This window comes from Ascaphus truei, chromosome 2 (assembly GCF_040206685.1).
Source record: "Ascaphus truei isolate aAscTru1 chromosome 2, aAscTru1.hap1, whole genome shotgun sequence".
Classification (NCBI taxonomy): domain Eukaryota; kingdom Metazoa; phylum Chordata; class Amphibia; order Anura; family Ascaphidae; genus Ascaphus; species Ascaphus truei.
This window is the reverse complement of record NC_134484.1, coordinates 425,706,706-425,732,587: the sequence shown is the minus strand read 5'-3', so window position 1 is coordinate 425,732,587 and position 25,882 is coordinate 425,706,706. Positions and strand designations below refer to the sequence as shown.

Here is a 25,882-nt window from a genome sequence, read left to right as displayed (position 1 = left end):
AACCAGAAGCTGGGAATCCCCTGGGGGCCGAACAGCTCAATTCTTGGACTCATGGACCCCTCATTCCAACATCTACTTTATGTGCTGGAAAAAATTAAACCCAAAATAAAAAATGGCCTCCTGGGACACCCAATATGAAACTGCAATGTTACGCAAGGATGACTTTGCAGCTTCCCATTAACCCGTGGTAGTGCGGCTTAGCCAGCAACCATAACGCTTTCCCCAAACATACAGAACAGAAAATGGTAAATATCTTGGGAACTAGGAAGTCTCCAAAGTCAAAAATTATGCGGTTCATCTACAGGAGAACCTGTCCCATTCAGATTCTGTAAATAATGAATCAGTGTTGGGGATTACTACTTTACCTGGAATCTTTTACTACCCCAGTTACAAAGCCTTGGGAGAAAAGGGGTTATAGTAGCAGCCTGCAACGTGACATGGGAAAGGATTGCCAACAAATACCTTGCTCCAGGCATCAGTGACTTATGCAGCTGTATCAACAGCAGCCGTCACATACAATCTTTCAGTTCTTTATTTTAAATTGATGGCGAGAAAAAGGAGATCTGAAACGGTCTCAGACCACCTCCGCCTGTGGGACAGGTAAATATCCGCTCTCGTCTAAACATTTTAAAATAGTGAACGAAACAAAGAGATTTGAAGTGGCTTCCTATAACACAGCAATTGAATCCCCCTTTAAAAACCAGGACGTAATACTGGTAACTTCAGTGGTAAGCATCTCCCGAACAAGGAGATTAGTTAGCGGAAGGGCGAGTTAAGGGGGATTGACGCTTTAAGTGGGCTGTGTACTCCTATTTTGATCATAGTTAAGAGGTAAACCGGTATGGAAGAGCTACCGCCTCCCTCCACTTTGTTTTTTTTTTTTTTTTTTTTTTATAGCTTCAAAATTATTTCACACATGTAAATATTTTCAACTATATATTTATTTGTGGAAAATACTTGGGAATAAAAAAAAGCAAATGAGGTAGGTGCTTTTCATACATACGGTAGAGCTTTATTTTAGAAATGCAATAATCTAATAACAAATGGCTGTACAAAAGCTCTAAATATTTCAGGATAACAATGGTCCAATTGCCAATGTTGAGCTGGTTAACGTTCCCTTGATGAATTAGTGCACAATCTTTACCAGCTCCTTGCTGTAACCAGCATAGAAATGGATTTCACGTTTTTTCCGTAGCTAAAAGGTTTCCATGAAATCCATCGCTAGGTAAAATATTGCAATTAACATGGTGCTTCAGCTCGGAGGACTTTTCTTTTCAAGCAGCAACACGCTCCATATATAATCCTGAATTCCCCTTCCCCCCCGAGCTTCAGTAGTCCCGCAACAAATGGGGACCCCCGTGGTTCCCACCCATGGCCGCAGACAGATTTCCTGGGGCCCCGGACTAAAGATTCTCCCCCCAGCTGCAGGATGCATTAGTTGGGCCTGGCTGGAGCCACCAGGCCCCGGACACTATGTCCAGACTCTCCCCCGTCAGTGGCCCTGTACCCACCCTGGCTCTAGACAGGCTATTTGTCCGCTGGATACAAAATGGCCACGAGGTCAGGGATCGCTCCTGTGGCCAATAGAAAGTCGCAAACATCATTGCGAAGTTACATCGCCGCTTTCTATTGGTGACCCCCCCAGACCGATTTGTAGTGCTGTTGGACAGGTTCGTATTATTTTGTGTGCTGGTTTTGACACAAGAAAACTACAAATATCTTTGTTAGTGGGTTCCTCGGATGAGCCAATACAAATTTAAAGAAAATAAACCAAACACCTAATTTCAAGCAGGACTGCTTCTTTATTTGCATTATAGCTTTGCACCAGTCAAATGCATCTATAAACTATTTCCAAAAAAGAACAAAAAGTTTCCACGATTACACAGTGGAATTTTTAATGGCTATATTTTCTGTATATATTTTAGTACGAGGGGGGGGGGCGGGGGGGGAAGAGAAATTTTTAAATTAACCACAACTGTTCATAACATGCCACCAGTTTCTGTAAATATTCCATTAGGTAAGCCAAGGAGAAAATAGCACGTTTCTACAGCCTACCTTTTGGAAGGACAGCAAGTAAATGTGCCTCAAAATTCTTCGAGTTTTTGGCAAACTCTTCTTGGACTTCAATAGCAAATTTCTTCTGAAAGCTGAAAGAGAAACAATGCGTTACTGAAACAAAAGGCAAACTTTCTGCCAGTTACACGGCACATGAATCACCAGCATTACTCAAATGTTAACATTTTGGACCAAATATTTAGAATGATGAATGAAGTGCCACAATGGTAGTCGAAGGTAGTTTTAACAGGCAAACCTTACGGTTGCGTGGAAATCAAAGCACGTCTGACAGTTCAAAAGCCAAACTCTAAACAATACAAGAAAGAGACTTTTTTAATGAAAAATTATATGCTCAAATCAAAGCAAATCTATGGCGGTAGACAAGTTATAAAGAGACTTGCATAAAAATCACAATGGTAGCCGTTTTGAGCGGTAGGTTCCTTAAAGCAGGGTTGCTCAAATCCATTCGTCAAGCCTCCCCGCTCCCCCTCCCAACAGGTCTTCAGGATATCCCAGCTTCAGCACAGGTGGCTCAGAGGCTCAGTGAAAGACTGCCTCAGATTGAGAAACCTGTGCTGAAGCAGGGGCTGATTGGACCATCTATACTGACGCAGCAATATCCTGAAAACCAGACCTGTTTGGGAAGTCTGAGGACTGGAGTTGAGCTCCCTTGCCTTAAAGCAGGGGTGCACAAACTGGGGGGAGGGGGGGGTGTGCACAAACTGGGGGGAGGGGGGGGGGGTGCAGCGTTTACAAGCCCCGCGCTCTTCCCCAAGGCATTTAAATTAAATGCTGGGACCACGCAAGGCTTCTGTACTCTATCTTACTATGACTCAGAAGACGCGTTGTAGTGGCGACGCGGTGTCAAATGACGCTGCAGGGTCACGTGACGTCACAGGACCTTGCATCATTTGACACTAGGGCTACGGCCCCAGTGTTCACGACTGCACGCGCGCTGGGGCGCCTGACGGCACGTGCACCCGTTTCAGCCGTGACCTGTGGCTTTGCTTGGAGAGCAGGAGATCCGAGAGGGGGGGGGGGGGGGGACGCGTGGCGGGGGTGCAGCCATGACGTCACACGGCTGGTTTGCCCTCATTGGCTGAACCGCTGCCGTGACGTGGCCAATGCTCAGCTGCCGCGCCAAAAGACAAAAATCTTGTCTTTTGGCCAAGGCGGCCGCACATCGCGGCTTGTGCGCGCCCGCACACACGCCGACTGGGGCCTGCCCGCCCCATAGAAGGCTGTGAGTTGTGTGTGGCGCGCACGCCAGACGCTCCCACTGGGGACCTAGCCTAGGAAGGTATGGGGGGGGGGGGGCGCGAACACTGGACTGTTGGCAGGGAGGCACAGCACCAAAAGTTTGCGCACCCCTGCCTTAAAGGGTAAGACAACTTGCTACCTTCCTGTTATGTCCCGCCAAAGTTAGATTCAGCAGCCCTGCTACCCAGACAGGAAACGCTTGTCAAAAGAACCTCTCCAATTCTTGTGAATGTAAATTGGTGTGTCGGATACTTCATTATGTTTTAGTTTTGAATTTGCTTCGACAAACCAACAGAGGAAAATTGAGAAACTTGAAATGTGCACAATTTGCATACTGTAAGTATATATGGTCATTAGATCTGTGATGGCACCTAAATGATATAATGCAGTAGTCATGTCAAATTATGTCATCCAGAGCCAAAATGGGGACAGTTATGAATTTGAACCACATTTCCTTGGTTTTTGATCCAGAATGTATTTTAAACGACTGTTTTGCGAATTTCCCCACCATACTGAATAGAGATGTAACCAGTAAGTGCACGCTCTGGCAATCCAACCATGGGAAGCACATAAGCAAACATTATCTGCAGCTTGCTCCCCATTTACCTATTCCTTGGAGTCATGGGAATGTGTGTTTTTTTTTCCTCATCTCAGAGGAAAGAGAATATGGCTCCTTAGTTCATTCTCTCCCCCCCCCCCTCTATACACACACGCAAACACTATTATACACATGCACGCAAACACTATTATAGTGTAGATTCCAGAGATCATTTGCAGAAACATTCAAATCAGATCTATTTTGACAACAAGCTGCAAATAAAAATACCACTTGTGAGCACACTCACATGTCTCAGACAGGTCTGCAACCCTGCTTTTCACCATTATCTCTTAGCATACAGTGCTTCCAATGCAGCCAGGGATTCTGGGAAATGAGCTCCTGCTTACAAACGGTTGGAATTGTGTAAGTACAGTATAACAACTCTGGGATTTCCTTCACTGCTAAAGAGAAATCTCTGAAACTTTGCCTGACACAAAGCAAGCAATACAAGTTGCAGAGATAAGTGATTTTAGGTTCATGTGGGATGGAGGAATGTGCGTTGGAGGAATATGAAACGCGATCAAATGCCCTTTTGCTCAGAAAGGAAATGGCTTTGGCTTGTGCTGTTGAATTACTTGGGCTGTCCTGGCCACACACATTTCAACAATTCCTACTTAGTCATCAAATGCACAGCTAAAAATGATTTACAAAACTTGAGCAAAGCGATATTAAACAGGACACTATCCCATTACTGCTCATTATGCCATCATACTGGCAATTAGATAATGGAATACATTAATGTGTATTATAAACACTGCTTAATCAGTGCTGTAGAAATATTAAAAGAAATGGGCAGTCTCAATTGCACTGGGAACAGCACTGTCAGATGTTGGGTGTTATTCATTCAACTGTGAAAGTGCCGTATAGGGCATTATCGCACTGAAACTCCAATTGATTTCAATAGGCGTTTGTGCTCGATTGACCCCCAACACAGTTGGCGGAATAACCCACTCCGTTATTCCAAGTCCATAGTGATTAAAATATATCTGAAGAGAGTAAAATAGATAGATAGGAGATAGATAAGAGATAGATAGCTCAGTGAGTAACAACATTGACTGGCACAGAGTTTGAAGCAGGGGAACCCGGTGTCGGCTCCATGTGACCTTGGGCAAGTCACTTTATCTCCCTGTGCCTCAGGCAACAGAAACAGATTGTAAGTTCCACGGGGCAGGGACCTGTGCCTGCAAAAGGTCTCTGTAAAGCGCTACGTATAACTAGCAGCGCTATACAAAAACATGCTAAAAAAAAATATTCTCCTTCCTGGAAATGAATATCTGTACAAACCGACATGGAGGACAGCCAGGCTGTGGATATCCAACCCAACTCACACCGCCATCTTTCGCAAGTCAACGTTGTTCCAACAGAGAGTTGGCCTCTAAACCATGTCTGCTTTTACAGCAAGTACCACTTACGACGGGAAACAACTTTTGATATATTATATTACAAGAAGTCCCTGCCGGTAGAATCTACAATCTAAGGCAGGGGTGCTCAACTCCAGTCCTCAACAGGTTTTAAGGATATCCCAGTTTCAACACAGGTGGCTCAGTCGAAGACTGATTGAGCCACCTGTGCTAAAGGTGGAATATCCTTAAAACCTGTTGAGGGGTCTTAGTGACTGGAGTTGAGCACCCCTGATCTAAGGCACTGGGAGATTGACTGACTTGTGCAAAATCACAAGGGATCAAGCAGTTTCAAAAGCACTGACTACCAATGAGTATACCATTATTATGACTACCATAAAAAAAATATATATATATATATATTATATTATTATATATTATATTATATAATATATTATATATTATATTATATATTATATATTATATTATATAATATATTATATATTATATATTTTATAGCAACTGTAAATATTCCTGTATATTCATTTGCATGTCTTAGACAGGTCTGCAACCCTGTTTTTCATCATTATCACCCAGCACACAGCACTTCCACTGCAGCAAGGGATTCTGGGAAATGACATGCAAATGAGCACACAGTGCCACCTTTTATCTCAAGTTAAATGTAATAAAGGTTAGGTTATGCATTTGGGGAGCAAGTATGGGCAGGCTACTTGCAAACTAGATGGGACAAAATTACAAGCACTCCTAAATCCTTCTCCATGAAGGATTGAGCTAGATAGCAGGTTTAGCAATAATGCTACAGTTGGTGTCAGGAAGTAGGATATTATCTTTCATAAAATGGGTATAGATGGAAGGGAAGACCGCATAATTTGGTCACTGTAGAAATCCTTCGTAAGAACACACCTTGAATATGGAGTACAGTTTTGGGCATCCCTCCATTAAAACAAAAAACTATTATGGAAATGGAAGTGCAGAAAACCAACAAATTAAAGAGGATTAACAAGGTTTGATTTATGAGTCAAGAATATCCAAAAGTAGGTTTCTTTATGTAACATGATATGTCCTATTACACCTTTCTTTCCCACTGTTATGCAAGTCCTGTTAGCTGCAGGCAGAAACAGGTTAAAAATCGATGGGCTCTTGACCTCTCTTATGAGTGATAGAAGGTGGTGACTCATGGCCTGTGTAAGCCTATCATGGATAGCTATAGACCATGGGCCTGCCCCTTCTTGAGTCTCCTAGGAGGGCGTGATCAAGTTAGTGAGAATCCTGCTTGAGCTCTTGGCGAGAGGAAGAAGAGAGCTGTGAGTCTCTCCTATGGAAGGATGAGCGTGCTCATCCCCAGCTTTTGGTTGGGGGGAAATCAGATTCAGCCACAGAGGCCTGAAAGATCAGGGCCTTCACCATCCAAAGGACCTCTGAGACCATGCACTGCTGTGATGAAGAACTGCAGCGAGTGCCAGCCTGAATAAAGATCCTGTTCTAATATATCTCAGTCTGAGTATCAGTCCTTGGGCTGAGGGGGAAAGAGTGCAATAGTGGGGGCTGACCTCCGAATATCCTGGAGCCCACTGCTGCTGGAGGCACCAAGCACCATGAGAAGAACCAGAGGAAGAACCTAAGCCTGTCCTGATCTCCACACTACCGCAGATCAACTCAGCTATCCTGACCCTAGCAGGTATCGCACCACACACTAGGTAGCATAAGCAGTGTAATCTCCCAGGAGGGGGAGAGAAACAGTACTACATTTACATTGTAATACACACACACACACACACACACACACACACACACACACACACACACACACACACACACACACACACACACACACACACACACACACACACACACACGATAGGGCCATCCCTTGAGATAGGAGGAAAGAAGATTGCACCAGCAGCAAAGCATTCTTTAGTAAGGGCAGTTAAAATGTGAAATTTACTACCGACTGACACTGTAAACCTTACATGTCTTGTTACAAATGAAAATGTAGCCTATGCAGGGATATACCGAATAAGTTAAACATAGGAAGGATTTTTATGTAGGGAGAAATTGGACCATCATTACTGGAGTCAAGAAGAAATGTATTTTTCCCCTTTTATGAGACAGAATTGGCCAACGTTCAACTCTAAATATAGGAGTAGCTCAGTCGACTAAATTTAATGTAGGTTGAACTCTATGGACATGCATAGATTCATGTAACATGGCTGAGGGGGGAAAACTTGGATTGTGGATCCAGCAGAGAAATCTATAATCCCTGCCAAACAAATGCATTGAGGCTCAATGTTGGGAGGGGAGGGCGGGGGGAAAGAGAATTAAGTAGGGGAAGTGAGTGTAGGGAGAGAGGGATAGTGGAAGGGAGGGGAGGAGTGGAAAGAGACATGTAGCATGTTAATGTAGAGAAAGAATGGAGATCAAACAGGTAGGCTGTGTCACCCCCAAAGTGTCACATATAAAGTGTCTGTGGAGTTAATTTTGGAGTTAGAATTGTAGGTGAATACTACAAGAAAATCTGGACTCTGCACCACAACAACTTTGCAGCTGTGAGAACTTGACTTTCTTAATGCTGTGATTATTTATACTTTGCCTATCCTCCAATAACTGAAAAGTCTCTCCTCCTGCATCTCACTATGCCCTCCCTATTGCTTTTTTTGTTTACGGTTTCCTCATTCCTTTGTGAATGTTTATGTTCTCTCCAACTTCCCTACTCCCCTCATATCCACATTTCTTAATTTCTCCTCCCCTCCACCTATGCATGTGCCCTTACACTGCACCATTATGTATACACCTCTGTCAACAACTTCTTTACCCCTCAATAAAAAACCCCCACACAAAACCTATAGTGACACCCTCCATCTACTCCTTCCTACTGCTGTGGATCTCTCCTAATCCTGAACCCAGACAAACACACCTGCTCTCACCCACACCTCCCTGCCATCTTTTCCACTGCAAATGGTGTTAACCTGATTTAATACTGACTCGCCCCACAAATCAAGCATCAAAATGGTCTGCACTCGTGGCTATTTTCCCACACTCAGTCACTCCTACCACCCATTGTGGCCAAGCACTGCCATCTACAGCACTTATTCCCTCACCTGCTGTCTAAGTTTACCATCATACTTCTTAGATTGTAAGCTCTTCGGGGCATGGATTTCCTTTCCTATTGTCTGATTTTATTGCGCTTATTGTTTTATTATAATTCCCTGTACTGAATTCTTTGTGTAGCGCTGAGTATACTTTTGGCGCTCCATACATACCCACAGAAGATTGTGCATTGGAAGGCAGAATGGGGTGGACAGATTACTCCACATTCATTATCATCATTCACGTGATCAGAAAAAGGATCTATCCGTAACAGAGGCATGCTCACTATCATTTTCATTTAAAATTCACGTTGAAGGCATAGAAGAATCACTTGGCCCACCTGGTCTGCGCATTCTCCTGTGAAATCTAATACCCTATCAATGCTTTGTTTTTGTTGCTCTGATCTCAGGAGGGCCCCTGATACTGAAACACACAATCAATGGTAATCAAGATGGGTACTACTGTTTTCCTTTAGTTTCTTTCCTATTTATGATGTCCATGTGTGTTTGAAGCATTTTTTAATTAATTGGCACACAAAAAACGACAAAAACTGTATCTCAAGAACCGGTGGGTTCCTGAGTTATCAGCTCCAAGATTCAGGTAATCTGCAAAAAAACAAACAAAAAAAAAAAAAACACACCCAACATTCTTCCACCAAGCCGACTAATATACACAGAGAGGCACAGACCTAATTAAAGTAATTACACCATGCCTCTTTTACATAGTGTGGACACTGTGTATTCTCTGGACTGCTTGGGACGACAGAGGACCCCCACTTAGGAGTCACAATATCAGACTAGCACCCTCTCTATGTAACAAAATACAGGGGTGCCCAATGCTACATCCAATTGACAAAACATATGTTATTAAGTACAAAAAGTTAAAATACTTCAATAATAGTAATTTCTTGTTTAGTAAAACCCTTTGGGAATATGTGTGTTAATTTAGTTCCTGACTGGTAACAGTTATTTGGAGGTAAGTGACCCCTCCTCCCAGAGCTCACCCCTCCCCCCCTTTTTAACTTGGGAGGTTCTGGCATTTTGCCGAATGGACAGGACTCACTGAGGTTGTTTCCCCTCATACAGAGGTAAAAGGAAGGGTTCACAGTTTTAGTGTTAGCACCTGCATTAATTTTGGTTATACCTTGACTTTGGTATGCAGGCTTACGACGCTTTGGCCAAAAGGGATTAACTAAATAACCAAGTAATTACTATTTAAGTATTTGAACTTTATACTTATTACCATATATGTTTTGTCAATTGGATGTAGCATTGGGCAACCCTGTCTTTTGTTGCATGCATTTTCACGCTCAGTAGCACTCTTTATGACAAATATATATGCATGATGTGGTGGGTGTAGGAGTTTGTGATAGCTGGGAATGTGTGTGTGTTAATTTAGCACCCTCTCTATCCTCCTTTAAGACTCACCTTAAAACACACCAGCTTAATGAAGAATATGAGTAGCTCCGTGGCCGATACTATAAATCTCATACATAAATCTTAGACCCTGCAGACGCCCTTACCAGAACGCACTCCGACTGTCTCTGTACGTTCTTCCTACCTACCAATTAGATTGTAAGCTCTTCGGAGCAGGGACTTTTCCTAAATGTTACTTTTATGTCTGAAGCACTTATTCCCATGATCTGTAATTTGTATTTGTTATGATTGTCACGTGTAATACTGCTGTGAAGCACTATGTACATTAATGATGCTATATAAATAAAGACATACATACTGTACATAAGCCAGAGTGGATCAGGGTCCCACCAGGCAAACAAAACGGTGGCAGGAAACTGCAAAGTCATCTTTCTATTGGTGCCCCTTGCGTTTCTCAGCTGCTGCAATGTGTGTGTCAAAACTGAAACACACATCTTTCTGAAACTGGTTTCCATGAGCTATGGCAAACCGCCCAGTTCAGGTATGATCTTACATTTTCTAAAAATAAAAAAAAATAGCAACCAGCATTAAGTAAAAAAATAGAAAAATGTAAATAAAGAAAATTGCTACAATAAAGTAATAAAGCAGTTTGCAGCCTCCAGATGCAGCAGTGCAGTTGGCAAGAGGCCATATAACACACTGCAGTGTTAACGTTGCCCTTTAATGCTGATAAAACAATACATTTGAGAAAGTGGCCACCTTCTGGCAGTGTTCTATTTTCTTTATTCCTACTTGTTAGCAAAATATTTAATATATCACAACACGGCTCTGGCTAACACATTTTAATCCCTAAAATGCAGTGTCACGCAAGTGGTCATAATATTCATTTAGTGTTATGCTAGAACTAGAAAATGCCACCCTTTTCTCACATAGCTTATCTTTTAAGTGCCCTGGTTTTTGGTTATGCCTCTAAAAATCTGCTTGCGTTTTGGAGCAGGTTTTGGTAAAAGGTAGTAACACTGAAGATGGACAGAACCCCTATATAGCACTTTATTCCTATGTGAGATGGTGGATGAATTAAAACATATTTATTTATTCAAGAACTTCGTTAAAACAATGGGGTTTAAAACATGTATTAAATAGTACCAAGTGTTTAATGAACTCTTGGGGTAGGTTACTCCAGAGGAGTGTTATATGGATATTAAAGTCCAGTGTTGGTGAACTCACTGGCCCTAGTAATCCTCATATATAGTGATTAGCTAGGGATTTGTTTGGAGTGGGAATTAAAGTAATGACCATATATGTAGTGCCACAGTAATTGAGTACTAGTTGCACCTTTACACAGAGACCTTAAACTGTGCTGCTATAGTTTGCAGTCAGTTATAGTGATAATGGTTGTATGTTACAATCCTAGGTAGTTGTGCACCAAATCATGATCACTGGCGCCAATTAAGATTAATTATGCGTGAGCGCGGAGAATAAAATATTATATTGTGTGAACCTGGGATCTGAAGTATGCAGATCTGAAGTTAACACTGGTACTCAAGAGGTTAATTACTGATAAAAATAGGGGCACTGCAGAAACTCCTATATGGTTAGATAAGAAGTGTCTGCTAAGTACTGCACCGTGTAGGATCTATATACAGGTTAGTAGTATAAAACCTTTATCCTAATTGGTGTTGTGCTGCTCCATATATGGTATGAAACTGGCACTCCAGATGCTAATGGCTGGATCGGACACTATATACTTACAAAGTTAACATAATCCCGTAATTTAGTGTAGTGGTAGGATATTAGCAAGATAGTAGTCCCTAGTAGTATAGATAACAGTGGTAAGCCAGATAGATTTAATCATGCCCTATTGTGTTGGCTCACAAGACCGTCAGGTCTATTGAGAGCCCGTAGCTGTGCAGCAGCCGAGCCTCGCTGACTTTCCCTAGTTGGATGACGTCAGCGTATGTGAACGAGGGCTCGGCGCGTGCACGTGACTGCGTGGTGCCGACGCGCGCGTTTCGCGAGTAGCTTTTTCAAGGCCAGTATGCGGGTGTAAAAGGTAGTTTGTTTTCATCTAATTTCTGGGGAATATGAAATCCTAAAGATACTGTACTTTGAATAGGATTGTATTTGCCGTAAACATCAGCATCTCAATGAAGCATTAGCAGCAGGCAGGATTAGATCAACAAAACAATATTGGTGCTAATGATATAATATTGACTAAAAGGAGTGACTTATCTGTGAAACTTGATGGGAAGTCAAGAGAGGAATGCAAGGCCCTGCTTATAGTGCGCGCGACGGATGACGTCAGTCGCCGCTAGAGAAAGTTGTAATACACTTTACCGCGACGTCGCAGGCGACCAGGTCTTTGATTGGTTCAGAGGCTGTCACATGTGGCGACAGCCTCTGAAAAATCAAATTTGACCGGCTTCAGAAATTCACGCCACCAGCATCGCGTTGCGCTTACTATAAGCGCACCAAGAGTGTAGGATATGAAGATGAGAGCAATCAACAGTATGGAAAGTAGTAGAGAGATGTAGTAGGATAAGTAGGGGGAAATGAACTGACAATTTTGCATCAAGGATAATCTTTGGCTACTTTAGGGAGGACATTTTCAGTTGAGTGGGCTGTATGAAAGCCAGATTGTAGAGGGCCCAGGAGGGTGTATAAATTAGAAATTTTATTTATAAAAATGTTTTACCAGGAAGAAATACATTGAGTTACTTAAAAAATACATCGTTACATTAAAAGAACATTATTATTACAGGTCAAGTCACAGACATTTCATGGACAGAGAGAGTTGGAAAATTGGGTACAGGGGATAAAGGGCTTGTGAGTTTCAGATTGAAATAGAGCAGCTTTAACATCACCAAACGGCTCACACCCGTTGGCTGCCCTTCGGCTGTTTATGCAGGATAACAAGACGTTCTAGCAGTTTGTAGGTAAAAGGGATATAGGGCAGTAGTTAGTAAGGCACGTAGGGTCAAGGGTGATGTCCACATACTTCTAGAATGAGGGGGAAGTGACAGAGGAAAGGAAGGAGTTAAAGATATGGGCAAGAGCGGGGACTAGGATAGGAACAATAGATATCAATGCGTGAAGAATTGGATCGAGAGGGCATGTGAAAAGAAGCTTAGAAAGGAGGAGGTTTAGGCCGCGCTTTTAGTGCCAGCGACGTCACCTGAAAACAAATGCATTGTCGCCGCCACGTGCGCTTATAGTAAGCGCGACAGTGACAAAGAGACGGGGCAACGCGATTTTTGGAAGACGGGAATATTTGATTTTCAGGGGCTGTCGCTTCATGTGACAGCCCCTGAACCAAATCAATGCTCTAGTCTCCCGCTATCGGCGACGTCACGCGTCGCGGTCACTATATGCGCGGCCTGGGTAGAAGCAGAAGAGATGGAAGAGACAGAATGAATCTCACTGTAGACTGAATCCACCTTGCCTTTAAAATATTCAGCAAAAGCTTGAGAAGAAGTGAAGGAAGTAAAGTTGAAGAAGGTTGGATGAGGGAATGCAATACAAAAAGTTTAAAAAAAAATAAACGTCAACTTGTGAAGTTTGTTGATACCTAGTGATGTCTTCGTAGCTTCAACATTATCCACAACAATTGGGTGGGAAAAAACAAAAAACAAAAGCTCAGCCCATAGAGAATGGCAAGAAGTTGTACGGAGTACATAACTAAGACAGCAATTGCCCTTCCCCACCACAATTTTTATTTCTAGGTACCTGAAAAAGGGATCAGAGTGGATCAGTGGTCCCTTGACCTCCGGGACCGGGAACCCTCCGGTTTTGGAGATGTTTGTAGTATTTTTTTTATTATCAAAACTGGCACAAAAAAAACAAAAAAAAAACAATGACCCTGGGGTCACAAAACCAACGTCACCTCCCAAAGACATTGCAACAACTTAATGACGGCCGGATGCAGTCCTGACGCCACAGCAATAGTGGATAAAACAGTTAATTAGCGGCCGGATACTTTGTTGAGCCTTGGGACCATGAACAGTCTTTTGGAGTCTGATCTCAGGTGATAGGTGCTGCATGTGGTAAGGGTGAGGAGCATGTTCAGGTAGCTGGGTAGCTTGCCCATAAAGAATTTGAAGGCAAGACAGGAAAGGTGAACTTTGCGCCTAGACTCGAGTGATGACCAATCTAGATTGTGTCACCGGTTTGATATGTATAACAAATGAAGCCAGGTCCCCTCTGGCTCCCTGGTCCTCCGTTTCCCCCTCCCTTACCATCGCCATGGTGGGGGTAGTTGCGGGTGGAGACGGGCTGGACAGCGGCTCCCTCTGCAGGGCGCCGCCATTTTGAACGTGCTCGCGCATGCGCAAAAGCGACGTGACGGCCATTATTAAGAGTGAGAAGTGGCAGACCTGGCGCTCCATACTGCAGGGACGGCCCACAGTCACACATGCGCAGTTAGCGGCGGCCATTACGATGTCGCGCATGCACAGTATATATAGCGCACACGGCCCCAATGCTAAAGAGGCCCATGGGGAACTACAACTCCCAGCAGCCCCAGACACTGGAGCACATGTGATGCCACAGCAGCCAATAGGGCTTATAGCTTCCCCTGAAGGGAAAGATACATTGTTGTGCGCTGAGTCAGTAGAAGCTGGGACACAGAGAGGGGAGGGTGTATGTGTGCAGGGAGGCAAGTAGCCCCTGCACTAGGCCGGAAATCTCCCCTTAGGCCCCACTCACCCTCAGCATGTGGTCGCTACAGGGACTGCCCCTTAGGTAGGGACACGGTCCTGTAGAACTAGCACAGTGAGGGTTAAAGCCAGGCAGCGTTAAATCCTGGCCATTCGTGAAGGTGAATCATCCTCTGCAGTGTCAGAGGCAGAGGCATTTCAAGGTGGATCACTCCAAGCGGGAGCCACCCCACGCAGAGGCGGATCGCAACATGGGATCATCCTTCTGGAGCAAAGGATCTGAAGTCCAACACATCTGCGCGTCCGGGTGTGGATATACCCGGCAGGTACCTGCATCATACACCAATTGCACCAACCTCATCTCAACTTAGTGGGCAGCGCGGTCTCACACTTGGGTGGGAGGGGGACTTTTTGGACTTTGGAAGATATGGTGTAGGGTTACGGCCCAGTGAGGCCAGTGTTACAGGGGTGACACTATGGCGATGTGATGATGTTATGGTTATGTGTTCTGAGTTATTATCTGCATATAGTAAACTGTTTTATATATACACTGGTGTATATGGTTACTCTATGTGGTCCTGTGTCAGGGGTCATTCTACACGCTAGAATCCTACACAGGTGGAGGCGCTGTAATTGAGAAGATCGTTCCAGGATACACCCCAGGTTCCCATAAGCAGAGGCTCAGACCGCCTGTGAGCCTGACAGGTAAGGCACCATACACCTGGTAATACATCTAGATTTCCCCACATGGTCCCTATCTGAGATTGGGGGGGGGGGAGGGAGTGTGTTACACATTCAATGTGAATGACTGGATTGAAAAATAATGACAGACAAAGGAAGGGCTGAGGAGCAGGGCAAGTAATAAACTACTACAAGAGATGTAGCTGCAAAAAGGCAACATTTAAATATATGTAGCAGAAAAATACCCAAGACGCAACTTAAATCTCTAAACAAAAAGGTTACAGCAGAAGAGACCCCCGTTTTGGGCAGAGAGACCCTTATCAAGGTGCCTCTTGCAGTGTGTTCTGCCTGGAGATTACTCTAAATTTGAAATCCACCCCCCCCTAAGATTGAATGGTTAGTTTGTCGTCATTTCAACAAAAGTTGGAAGCCTAAATATGTTGGCAATTGAAGGCAGTCTCTGTTGTGCGCAGCACATTATTTTATGCACGTTCATTAGAAGCAGCACACGGGAGGGAGGCTGCCAGTCATATTTCACAATAACAGGGTCACCCAATCACAAGCTTCCGCCAGCATGTAACCTCTCTGTGAACCCCGGCCGTGTAGATGCCTGGAGGGTTCTCTTCTCCACTGGAAGCTATACTTGTGGTGTACAGTTCATGTACTGTATACACTTGCTATGCAACCAATTAAGACACCAGATTTACAAAACGCCATGTGTTACACGCCTATATAAACCACAAAGTCTACAGAGAAAGAACTGATCACGGTCCTAAAGTCACAAACTTGCCCCTTCTATATAGTGCAACTGTACTCATGATCTGGTCAGGGTACATTTTTATTGCGCTTTTCTGCTTTTAAATGACACCTCTTGCATTCAATTCTGTTCTACTCTAAGTAGCTGATGCAATTTAACCCTTTCATTGCCAAAGGGGCCTGCAGCCAACTGAAGGCAATGTGTTGCCAGGGCTATTGCAGTAAGAGGCTTGTGTCAGAATAAAACACCTTGGTATAATTGAGAAAGATGGACCACAACACATTTTTAAGTTCTATTCCACATCCCCTTATTTACCATTATTAAAAGGATAACGCATCAAATACAGTACTAAGGAGAATGGAGAACTCTCAAAAGATCATTTAAAAAAAAAGGTAAAGTTGCAATGTAATTTCCAAACTCCCAGAGAAATTAGCAAGAGTGAAGTGTAAAAAATACCCGTACTTCCACCTTATCAATGAAAAGTTACCAAGAACTGCCGGTGCAGATTTAGAGATACGTTTCAGAACTAGAGCAACACTGGAGTATGGGCCGTTTTATAGTGGCGGGCGCGCTACGCCGTGCGCGGAATTTTAGTTGGCTGACGTTAGCCTTTCTATAGAAATGCCGCGCGCGCACGGCAGGGAGAGGGGAGCCGACAGACAGCGGCGAAGATGAAGAAATTCATCTTTTCGCACTGCTGCCTGCGCTCAAATGTATGTGTGTGTGTATGTGTGTGTGTGTGTGTATGTATGTATGTATGTGTGTGTGTGTATGTGTGTGTATGTATGTATGCGCGCGCGCGTGTGGGGGGGGTAAATAATTGCACACACAAGAAAAATAATTATTAAACTTTTTTTTTAATTTAAAAAAATCTTACTTGCCCTCCCCGTACACTTACACTCCCCTTACATATACACGTACACACACAACATATACACGCACACACACAACATATACACGCACACACACAACATATACACGCACACACACAACATATACACGCACACACACTTACCTGCAGCTCCCGGCTCTATATACACGGAAAGCATGCGGCACGTGCACACACGTTCACATAGGAACGCGCGGCCGCACGCTGTATAGAACGGGCCTAAGTCTACGACCAACATCTTAAAATTACATTTAAAATGAACACATTTGGTATTACAACTGTCTGCAAGGCATTATGGGGGGAAAAAGCTGTTTACTATTGGTTGTTGAGCGGTACATTACATGCATGTAGATCTATGCACACTATTCGTCACTATTTAGAAATGCAGGAGACTATAGTATTACTGTACCTTATTGTTTTTCCTTGCTGAAGTCTTGAAGTTCCGTGTCTGAACGATCCTCTGTCAAAACCTAAAAGAACCAAGGAAGAGGACAATGAAATTCATTTTACAGACCTCGCTCAACCTCTCCACACGCCCTTCATAAATGCAGAGTTCACAGATTAAATCAAGAATTGCTTGCACGGATTTAAAAAGCCATACTTTGAATTCTATCCCTCTGTACATACATGCCCCTCAGGAGCAAGAAGGATTAGCAGCTTCAAGGTTTCAAACCTTTGTGGAGGAAACGCGGAACATTTACGGTCTTTTGATAAAACTAGATTGGTGCTAAGAGCTCCTGGTACGAAAGTATGTAATGGAGACTTGGCACAAACAGGCCTGCACATACAAATGAAGAGTGTTTTTATTTTTATTTTGGCATGAGCAGACGCAGGAAAAACAAGACCTGTTACAAAAGGAGTGACATCATTTAATTCTGACAACCGGGACGGAAAAAGTTTATTAATTTTAAGGATTCAAGCAGAAAAACATAAGTTGCAAATGAAACCACTTCAAGTACAGAAAAGTAGAAAAATTCATTCCAGGAATGAGAAAGGATGTTTTACAAATTGTAAAAAAAAAAACTGTTATTTACGGTTTCTTTATCAATAAAGATTTTAGAGAAGGAGTGGCTCAGTGAGTTAAAGACACTGACTGGCACTGAGAGTTTGAAGCAGGGGAGCCTGGTTCAATTCCCGGTGTCGGCTCCTTCTGACCTTGGGCAAGTTACTTTATCTCCCTCTGCCTCAGGCACCAAAAATATAGATTGTAAGCTCCGCAGGGCAGGGACCTGTGCCTGCAAAATGTCTCTGTAAAGCGCTACGTAAAACTAGCAGCGCTATACAAGAACATATTATTATAGTGTAGGCACTTCACCATTTAAAACCTATATTTTCTCATATCTACTACTGTATGTTCTCTAAGGATTAACGTTTGTCACTTAACTCCATTGTCTCCCTAATTACACTTCTGCCTTCACGGCCAGTCCAGACATCACATCAGGCTCTACGCACCTTCCTCTGCACACCCAAATCCACCCTCAGCTCATTTTCCCCTGTGGCCGAGGTGGTCTCCCCTCTTAACCCTCTCACCACTGGCAAATTGCCTTTTTAACATTTACAGTGCCTCAATAACATACCTGATATGGCACAGGCCCTTACTCGTTTTCTAGCAGGGGATCTGGCTGACTGCTCCGGCAGCATCTATTGACTGGTTGCGCTCACTAAGAAAGGTCAAACATGCACTCATCACGCCTATTCTAAAGATATACTCCTGACAATGCCTCTCCAACTACCGCCCAGTCTTTCTCCTCCAAGCTACTAGTGTGTCTTGTATACAAAAGGCTTGATTCACTTTCTTTCTACCAACTCCGAGCTCAACTCAACACTCGACAGACACAAACAAAAACTGCCAAATGCACTTACAGCAAATTTGAAAGGTAATTTCGCATTACTTTTTCTCCAGGGCTTCTATGCGGCCATTAACACTGTTGATTACCCCTTTCTCTTGCACACCCGTCACCCAATTGGCCTCCTTGACGCAGCCTTTTAATTCCTTCTATATATAGTGTACCTCCCGTCTATTCTCACTTTCTGGTGGGGTGTCAAGGCTGTCCTACAACGCCTTACTAAAAGCCAAATGAGTATAAGTTCACCATGAGAAGAGGTAGAGAGAGCATCAGCTCTGCATCGACGACACACAAACATCAAGCTCTTCCTGGATATCCTGCTGTTACCTGAGACGTAACATATACAAAACGGAAAACACTTTCTGCCAACAAATCATCCCTACACCTGAACTCTCCCTCACCATAAACACCACAATCTTGTCAACAGCCCAAGCTTACCGTCTATGGGTCATCTGTGTCTCCGCCCTCATTCCGCACATTTATCCAGCTTGCACCCAAACCTTCTACAAAATATTGCTAGAATACGTCCGTTCCTCACTCAAGATGCCACCAAACATTACAAATTCATGAACTATGTGCCGCTGTGACTACTGCAGTTGGAACCCACCTCAGCTGACTGCAGCATTTTGGATGGATTGAAGTTTGGCCAGCCAGATTCTTCAACCTCACCCGCAGCTCCACTATGCAAATTCCTACACTGGCTTCCAACATCCTCATGAATTAAATGTAAAATCCCAGCTCTGACAAAGTCCTCAACAGTGCTGCCTCCTCTTACATTTCAGCTCCAGTCAGTACACACTCACCTAAACATCCACTGTGTTCTGTCCATGATTTATCATGCATCTCTACCTCTCATAATCTCCTCTCACTTTCGCCTACAAAGCTTCACTGTGCTTTACCTTCCATCTACCCTCCACTACCATGCTTGATCAGACTCTCCCCCAGCTTTCAGAATTTTAAAAACGGAAAACTTGCCTATATAGGCGAGCTTGAAACTTGACATTTCTCACCCCCCCCCCACACACACTCCATTTTGATGCATACTCAGATTCATAATGAGCAGCTTCTGTACATTTTGTTTCAACTGTGCCCTTATTCCCTGTAGATTGTAAATTCTGGCGAGCAGGGCCCTCATAACTATTGTATCGCTCTTCATTTCATATTTTGTAGGTGATGCCCCCATTATACAGCATTGAGGAAGAAGCTGATAAATAAATGATAGACAACTCAAAGCTCTAGAACAATTCTATTAAATGGGCATGGGGAACGAGAACTATAGCAGTACAAACCCTGTAGTCAGTGTAGCGAAACAGTTATGGGCCATGTGACAGTATGCTGATCTGAATTTGGCCCACTCACAAGAAGTTCATTCATCTTCCACTAATATTAGCCTGATGCATACAACATACTATCAAGATAACATTATGTTGCCTTTATTAAAAAGTTCAATCTGAAAATGAACAGCAAATTGCCGGTTTGAGCATTTTTTGCCAATCAATTCATTTCTTTATCCTCAACTCGCCCCCAGAATCAAGATAAGGGGAGGGGGAAAGAGGGGTTTTACCAGTGCCAATTCCTGTGGAAAACCATGACTTCAGACTAAGGGGAGTAGCCACAGTTAATCAAACCCCAGCCTGACACCATGTCTAGAACCACCAACCCTCCCCCCCCCCTCAGATTCGCGGTTAAAAAAAAAAAAAAAAAAAAAAAAAAAGCCAGACACCCAGATGCGACCTATTAAAAACATTTGGGTCCTAGTACGGAGAGTTCCTTCATTACAATCAGTGCTAAAGCAACACAGCAGGTTTGGGATGTAACTGCCCTCCAATTAGAAGGGAGAGCCAATAAATAGGGAGGGCTGAAGCAAGCAGGGTATCCTGGGGAGGATAGAGCCGGCCCACACCCACACAAACACTTCATTCGTTTTAGGACAGTTTATTTTGGGTGAGATTACACCTCAGTTTGGATCCGGATTGACAAGTGAGCAAAAATTAGGTTGTGCTTCACAACATTTCTCCCCCTAAAAAAGGTGTGAAACAATATTTAAATATAGTCGCAAACGAACCAAAATAAAACTAGAAATAATAGAGAAATTACTTGAAAAGCTTAAGCCTCTCATAGACCAGGGCAGCGGTGCAATATCAATGCCTGTCCTCTGGCACCTTTACAAGTTTCTCAAAAGGTTAGGTTTAGCAGGCAGTGGTTATTCAACAGTAATTACATAACCAAATAATTTCAGCAGTCCATACCGATTTTAAGATTTTACACATTTAAGAGATCAAGTCTTGCTTTCTGCAATGCTATTTTTAAAATCCGGTTCCTCTTTCAGAACAGATAATGTCAAATGCTTAAGTGTCCGGGAGATTAAAATGGAGCTCTGGACCAGAGCAGTCTAAAGGTTACCATGGTAACCTCAGAAATATGGGGGGGGGGAATTGTTGTGGTGGTAAAAATCATAAAAAAGGACCCGCTTAAGGGGCAAGATCCAAACAAAATCTCATATCACGCTTCTGGGGGAGATTGCCGCTTTAATTGGGCAAACACTCCTAGGATCAAAAGGGGTAATTTGTGGTTAATTGTTACCTTTTTTTTTTACCCAAATTTGACGCCTATAAGTATTTATTTTGTTAAATTGGATTTGGGAGGGGTTTGATTTCCTCTGGATACTCCCTTTTGTGTGATGTCATGGCGTGTTCAGCAAGCGCAGGAAAAGTCAGAGTCGTCCTCCCGTTCTCCCTTTAACTTGATTGGCTCTCTGATAAATACAAGGTGGGAACACTTTCCCATTCAGAGGCCACTAAGAAAATCAACTGGCCGACTGTGGGATTGTAACTTTAAGCAACACAAGAATCACATACATCGCAATATTTACAGTTAAACAAAAGCAATGACCAAATTGTCAGAATGTTAAGCCAAAGTAAATATTTACATTTTGTCATATGGTGATGTGTGAATTGGGACAATTGTTTGAAAAGAAAACAGGACTGTGACAGTTTCCAATATATTCTTACTGCTGACCACAGTGCTACTTCTGAAGAGCGGACTATACAGCTATAACTTTTTGCCCGTAAATGCACACATTTGGAATTCAGAGAACTTCGAAAAATGTATTTTTATACATTGAAATGTACAGTAGGACAGATGGCAAAATAGTATAGTTACACTGACATTGTGTACCATGGAACATATCATTTAACTCAACCTCTCATGGTACACATGGCCCTACAAACTGGTAATCAGCTCCCCCAAAGCTCTTTTTTATTTTTTACTTTAACCAATAGATCCTTTTCCAGATCTTAGGGGCTTTTATTCATAAATGAAGTAATAAATCACACAATAATCTTCTGTATTTCCATGTTTAATATGCTGCTTAAAATGTACGGTACAGGAACATTGTTCTTTTAGAATCATGGTAGAGGAGCAAATAGTGTTGGGCTGCCAAGCACCGTTTTAATTTATTTATTTATAAAATGTTTTACCAGGAAGTAATATATTGAGTGTTACCTCTCATTTTCAAGTATGCCCTGGGCTTGGAGTTAAGATGACAAATACATGGCTACAATACATAGTTCCATTAGTGAACAGGGTATATATTATATATAAGACATTGCATGCACGGTTAGTACCAGATATACAGTCACACATAGCAGTGCCATAGGTAAGCAACTAGGAATTCATTGTGATGCTATGAGCAGCAAGCCACCCCCACCAGTCAATATTATGCGACCAAAATACTAATGTGCTTTAGAAGACTGTTTTACAATGATAAAATGGTATAATACAGCAAAAGAGTTGACATACATTTGTATTTATTATTTATTCATACAGAGCACTAAACATGTACTCCACGTCAGCGATGTACATAATCAAACGTTGACTATGTAAAGAAATTAACCTGCTACTGACCTAACTGGAAACAATGTGAGAGAGTACAGTACTGTACCCAACCACTAACAGCAGTGGGAGGCTTCCGTGAGGACGTAGATTGTTAGAGCATTGGTGTGACTAGGTGCTAAACTGTGAAAGAGGGTGGACATTGGGAATTCCATGGCCAAACACGCCATGGGTGTATGTAGATGGGACAGAACGTTAGACAGACGGGGGCTCAAGTTAAATCTTCAAGGACTACTGTACCAACACGTCAGGATTTCAGGGCAATAAACACCCAAGCAGGGCAGTGATAATTAAGGCTAGGCTAATTTAAGTATGTTACTAGAGAAAGCTTTAAAGCCTGGTATATGGGCAGCCCTTGTTGACGGAGCATGAGCCCCCCTGGTAGAGACAGGTGGAAAATCAGTTTATGGTTTTCTACAGCTGGGACGTCATCTACATACACCAGATTTTACACACTTTTGCTTGCTCATTACCAGCTCATCTGCACCCATCAGTCTATTCTCCACCCAGAAGGCTCATAACCTAAGCCCCTACAAACCTCTAGAAAACAAAACCCATCTTGCAGGAGAAAGATTACATGAAACAAGTGCACCACGTTATTCACTGGGATCAAAGTCCTTCATATCGGTTATAATAAATTAGTATCATCATAAGATTTTCTGCTGGTGAGAAAATGCCTTTCGGTTCTTTTGTAGGGGTACCTAGTTTAAAACAACTAAAAAAAAAAATGCCTCCGGTTTCATGGCAGTTGCAATATTCCAAAAAAAAAACCCATTTGCTGCAAAGCATCTGGCAAATAAAAGTCCCAGTGACAAACCTGTAAGTACATTGAACGTATAACACACAGAGTATGAAGTAGCTACCGTGCTGCGCTTCCATTACCGGTTTGCTCAGATTTAGGGACTTGGATGTCAAGTAAACGCACATGAGCACTCGTTTAATTTATTTCACGATTCCATAAATGTTCAAAGTATATAATGATCAGCAGGAAGAAGCCCCCTTCAATCCCACAGCAATGGTCCAAGTAGCTATGGTCCATTCTCGGCTACTAGACCAGATTGCAATTGGGCAGCAGTACTCAGTGCACTGCAAGGTGCAGAGACACCTCAGCAATTAAGTATTTGACGATAAAAATCGCAATGCCCGATCCAGAGACTGTAAATATCCAGTGTATGCAGCACAAATACAAAACTGCAAATCACTTTTTGCTGTCAGAGTGGCAAGTACAGAAGTTCTGTCTCGGTATACGCTGGAAAAAATCTCATGTAGATAAATCTGTGTTAACTGTCCTTACACGTTCAGCAGTAACGAGGCAAAGCCAAGCTAAGCTCATTATCAGATCTACCTAATCGGTTGTCTATGAAAAACAGGTGGATATATAAAATAAAAATAACCAATAAATGAAGTCGACTAATACATAGCACAAAAAAAAAAAACTGGTCTTTTTAAACAAAAGCATTTACTATATGCATGAGGGGAAAAATAATCCCAACATGCAGTATTCATTCAAGTATTAACTCAGTCAAGTACTAACCTGGATCCTCAGGACACATTACACTTCCCACATAGCTGGAAATCCATCGGTTCCTAAACATTGTGGCACATTCAGAGGTTTCAGGAGAGAAACGAGACGGCACAGCAGTCTGCAGACAGACCCCCAGCTCTAGGCCCGTTCAAGAAATGCTATGGAGAGGTCTTTCCCGGTGCTACACTGAAGCCGCCAGGCTACAGAGGCTGGAGCACATGGAATGCATAGCAATGGGCTGGGAGCAGGAGAAACCCAAGCCAGTAATCAGATTACAAACAGAAATTAGGCACTGAAATGCGGATTGGGTCACAGTTAGAGAACGAGAGCTTTATAAAACAGCAGCTTTGGCCAAATTAAAACTTGCGTTTCAGAAGACACACAAACTGCAGGGGGGGGGGGGAAGAGAAAAAGCAACTAGCATTGCAGGAAGCAAAGCGGAAGAAAAAAAAAATAGCACTATCCTCAAGGGTGATCTTCCCCCTCCTTCAAATGATCAGAACAGTGCAAAGATTGCTAGGCGAGAAAGCAAAAGCAGCTACTGACTAATCATATTGTTTAGCCGACACTATGCACATTTAATAAAAAGATCAAACTGTAACCTCATTCCCAGCTTAATGACCAAATCCAATTATCCATAGGAGAAGCAAACCGGATTGTCACCATTCAGACACAAGAGGCTAGTAAAGGGGACTGTCTCTGTACTTCACATCTCGCGTGCAGTGTGACAATTTAGACATCACATTGTCAATCCCTTCAATGAATGAGGGGTGGGAAACTCTAGTCCTCAAGGGCCACCAACAGGTCAGGTTTTCAGGATATCCCTGCTTCAGCACAGGCGGCTCAGTCAAAGATTGATTGAGCCACCTGTGCTGAAGCAGGGATATCCTTAAAAAAAAAAAAAAAAAAACTGACCTGTTGGTAGCCCTCGAGTACTGGCGTTGAGCATCCATGCTGCAATGCAATAAGATTGGGAACACTGCAAAATAAATGTAAAAATGCATTTCAAGCCTCATTAGCAAAAAAATATTAACCAGTACAGTGCTCAACTACTGAAGTCAACAGTTCAGGTCATCGTCGATTAAAAAAAAAATTGATAATGTATTTATTTTTAAGACAGGATTAACCGTCTGTCTTCTGCAACCAACTCCTTTTATTTGTTCACTTTCGCAAGCAAACATATGGTCGCGATCCTGGATGACTGGTGGCACGTGGGTGTCGACAGTCTTTCAGCTGTGAAGGGGTTAACATTTTTGTTCGTAATCAGCACCCCCAAAAATGTACCGTTTTGCAAATCTTTGGACATAATCTACGCCTAAAGACACCTTACAGCTCACGATTTTAAATACACAGGTGCCTTAATCCTTTCAATATTTGTATGCATGTATGCCTTTATTTATATAGCGCCATTAATGTTCATATAGCGCTTTACAGCAGTAATACACGGGACAATCATAAATAAATACAAATAACACAATGGGAAGAAGTGCTTCAGACATAAAAGTAACATTTAGGAAAAGGAGTCCATGCTTCGAAGAACTTACAATCCAATTGGTTGGCAGGAAGAATGTACAGACAGTAGGAGGGCGTTCTGGTACGTGCGCTGCAGGAGGCCAAGGTTTATGTAAAATCAGCCATGGAGCAACTCATATGCTTTGTTAAGCAGGTGTGTTAAGGTGGGCCTTAAAAGGTTGATAGAGAGGGTGCTACTCGGATATTGTGGGGCAGTCATAAGGGTTTAAGGCGGATGAGTGTTCTAGATACAAAAGGGGTACATCCTTGAGCAGAACGCAAGAGTCGGGATGGTGTATAGCGAGAAATTAGGGCTGAGATGTAAGGAGGGGCAGAAGAGTGTAAAGCTTTAAAAAAAAAAAAAAGGAGGATGAGAGTTGAGTGC

The 25,882-nt window shown here is 42.9% G+C and overlaps 1 protein-coding gene across 19 annotated transcripts in view; it reads right to left on the bottom strand.

Annotated features, from left to right (window-relative positions):
- SVIL (supervillin) overlaps positions 1-25,882 on the bottom strand; it is a 191,890-nt gene that overhangs the window by 80,831 nt on the left and 85,177 nt on the right. For 5 of the 19 annotated variants that reach the window (XM_075587695.1, XM_075587686.1, XM_075587694.1 and 2 more), the window contains exons 1-3: positions 23,995-24,285; positions 17,129-17,189; positions 2,056-2,147 (exon numbers count right to left, since the gene is read on the bottom strand). In XM_075587695.1, the coding sequence (XP_075443810.1) occupies positions 2,056-2,147; positions 17,129-17,189; positions 23,995-24,055 (214 nt within the window). In that variant the 5' untranslated portion in view covers positions 24,056-24,285. Of the gene's footprint in view, positions 1-2,055; positions 2,148-17,128; positions 17,190-23,994; positions 24,288-24,900; positions 24,965-25,882 lie in introns of those variants that run through there. The other 14 variants (XM_075587697.1, XM_075587701.1, XM_075587702.1 and 11 more) reach the window with 9 other exon arrangements.